The sequence below is a fragment of the Dendrobium catenatum genome, unplaced genomic scaffold, assembly GCF_001605985.2.
Source record: "Dendrobium catenatum unplaced genomic scaffold, ASM160598v2 fragScaff_scaffold_16, whole genome shotgun sequence".
NCBI classification, from domain to species: domain Eukaryota; kingdom Viridiplantae; phylum Streptophyta; class Magnoliopsida; order Asparagales; family Orchidaceae; genus Dendrobium; species Dendrobium catenatum.
This window is the reverse complement of record NW_021318478.1, coordinates 19,432-21,572: the sequence shown is the minus strand read 5'-3', so window position 1 is coordinate 21,572 and position 2,141 is coordinate 19,432. Positions and strand designations below refer to the sequence as shown.

The following is a 2,141-nucleotide window of genomic DNA, read 5'->3' as shown; positions in this document are numbered from 1 at the left end:
ATCAGCCAGCCGCCCACGCCGTGATCCTCACATCCATCTGATCCAAAAAGCACGGCTGAGATTTGCATATTACGACCTTCGAAATCTGCTCTCCCGTCGTGGCTTACACGTGTGCATTCCCGCTACAATGCTTATCCACTACGCCGCCACAAGCGAACGTTTGCGTCTTGTCCTCTGATACCTGCAGGCCATAAAAAATATTACTTATGCACCTTCCTCAATCATAATTATTTATTCAATTAATTTGTTCAACAATTTTATTTTATTTGTTTGCTCATTTTTTAAATTACTTTTTCTTTTTTCAAATTACTCATTTAGGGGTTTTTAATTTGATAAAATATGAGCGTTAAATATGCCATACATATATTTAAAAAGTTTTGGTGTTTTTCAAATTCATATTTATAATTTGTTTTTGATAAATTCAAATCAAAATTTAAAATATATCGCAAGTTTACTCCAATTTTGATGGGGACTTCCACTTGCCCTTTGAACGTCGAACGTAGTCCGGAGGCCAATTAGAATGTGACACATCACTTCATTTTGTATATCGTGGTTCGGTACTGCGGCTCGATACCGCTGACGTGACTACACTTGATTTGTCTTCAGATGCAGAGCTGTGCCCAATCTCCACACAGAATAATTTCTCTGTTGCTATCGACCACCATCTTTACTGAGCTTTTTACTACATTCATTTTTTTAAAGCAAATTAATAGCCTTGTAGGGTCCATTTGGGATGATTGTAACTTTTTTATAAAATTGATTATAAAACTACCGACAAATAATTATTTAATAATATAATGAAGCTCATTTCATTTAAAAAAATTAATACATAAAAAAAGTTGCTTGGTATATCATATGATATATATTTTTATTATACTATATTGTAAAATTATTAAATTTATTTCGAGATAAATAAAATAAAATTAAGTTAATATAAGATGATTAAAGTGGGAGTTCCGATATCAGCTCCCACCGACGAAGATTTTGCTCTAAATAGCCGCCCGGTGCGGTGTCCATGCGGAGCACCATCCCGACATCTCGCTATCAGCATTCGACATTACTCTTCGAACGCAGACATGAACGGCAGCCACCAGCACATCGCCACCGGCTCCGGCAACATCCCGACGAATCGGGCGAACTGGACGCCGGAGGAGAACAAGGCGTTCGAGAAAGCCCTCGTCGACATGCCGGACGAAACCCCGGACCGTTGGCTTCGGATCGCGTCGCAGATCCCGAGCAAGTCGCCGGAAGACATCCATCTCCATTACATCGCCCTTCTCCACGACATCGCCCTCATCGATTCAGGCGGATTCGATCTGCCCGAATATGATGAAGACGAGGACGATCCCATCGGCCGATCGCCGGATCAGCAGCCGGCGAAGGATGGGAGGAGGAAAGGGGTTCCGTGGACGGAGGATGAGCACAGGTATGTTTTTCTGTTGAGGATTGATTTTGATTTGCGGTGGATTAGGCCGTTTTGGGATTGATGATTGATTTTGGGGGAAATTTGTAGGAGGTTTTTGGAGGGGCTGGAGAGATTTGGGAGAGGGGATTGGAGGAATATATCGAGATGGGCGGTGAAGACGAGGACGCCGACTCAGGTGGCGAGCCACGCGCAGAAGTTTTATCTGAGGCAGAATGTGAAGAAGGAGAGCAAGAGGAAGAGTATTCATGACATCACTTCTTGAGAGCAAGAGGTGAAGGGGTGGGATAAGTTGTGCATGGTGGTATATGATAAGGATATTATTATTATGAATTATTATGTTTCTTTTTTGTATTTACATATATACCACTTCATATTATGATATTTATCTATCAAATTTTTAATATTTTATGACTATCACCCATAAATCAAATATGAATACAAAGAATGAAATATTAAAATTTATAGGGTGATCCAGATGGTTTGAATGAAAAATATTAGTGATATATTTAATATTAAAGTTGTCTAAGATTTGCACATATGAAATATTAATTTTTTTAGCATTAGCTTTGTAAGTAGCATGATATTTTTATGTGTGTTATATATAAAAAAGTTGGAATTGTAATTATGGAAGTTTAATATTAGTAAAATCAATGTTAATTAGACTATGGGAGGCACTTTGTTAATTATATTTACTAGATGTCTCAAATTTTTTCGA

At 38.3% G+C, this 2,141-nt stretch overlaps 1 protein-coding gene across 1 annotated transcript; it reads left to right on the top strand.

Annotated features, from left to right (window-relative positions):
* Nucleotides 1–867: 867 nt before the first annotated feature.
* LOC110109864 (transcription factor SRM1-like) lies at nucleotides 868–1,771 on the top strand. Its single transcript, XM_020841073.2, has 2 exons — nucleotides 868–1,426; nucleotides 1,514–1,771. The coding sequence occupies exons 1-2, from the start codon at nucleotides 939–941 to the stop codon at nucleotides 1,686–1,688; spliced, it is 663 nt and encodes a 220-aa protein (XP_020696732.1). The 5' UTR covers nucleotides 868–938; the 3' UTR covers nucleotides 1,689–1,771.
* The last annotated feature ends 370 nt before the right edge of the window (nucleotides 1,772–2,141 follow it).

What these genes read in the sequence shown, in the direction of transcription:
- LOC110109864 (XM_020841073.2), top strand. Translation starts at nt 939, where the DNA reads ATGATTAAAGTGGGAGTTCCGATATCAGCTCCCACCGACGAAGATTTT. An exon ending in TGGACGGAGGATGAGCACAG is followed by an intron (nt 1,427 to 1,513) that starts GTATGTTTTTCT and finishes GGAAATTTGTAG; the next exon opens with GAGGTTTTTGGAGGGGCTGG.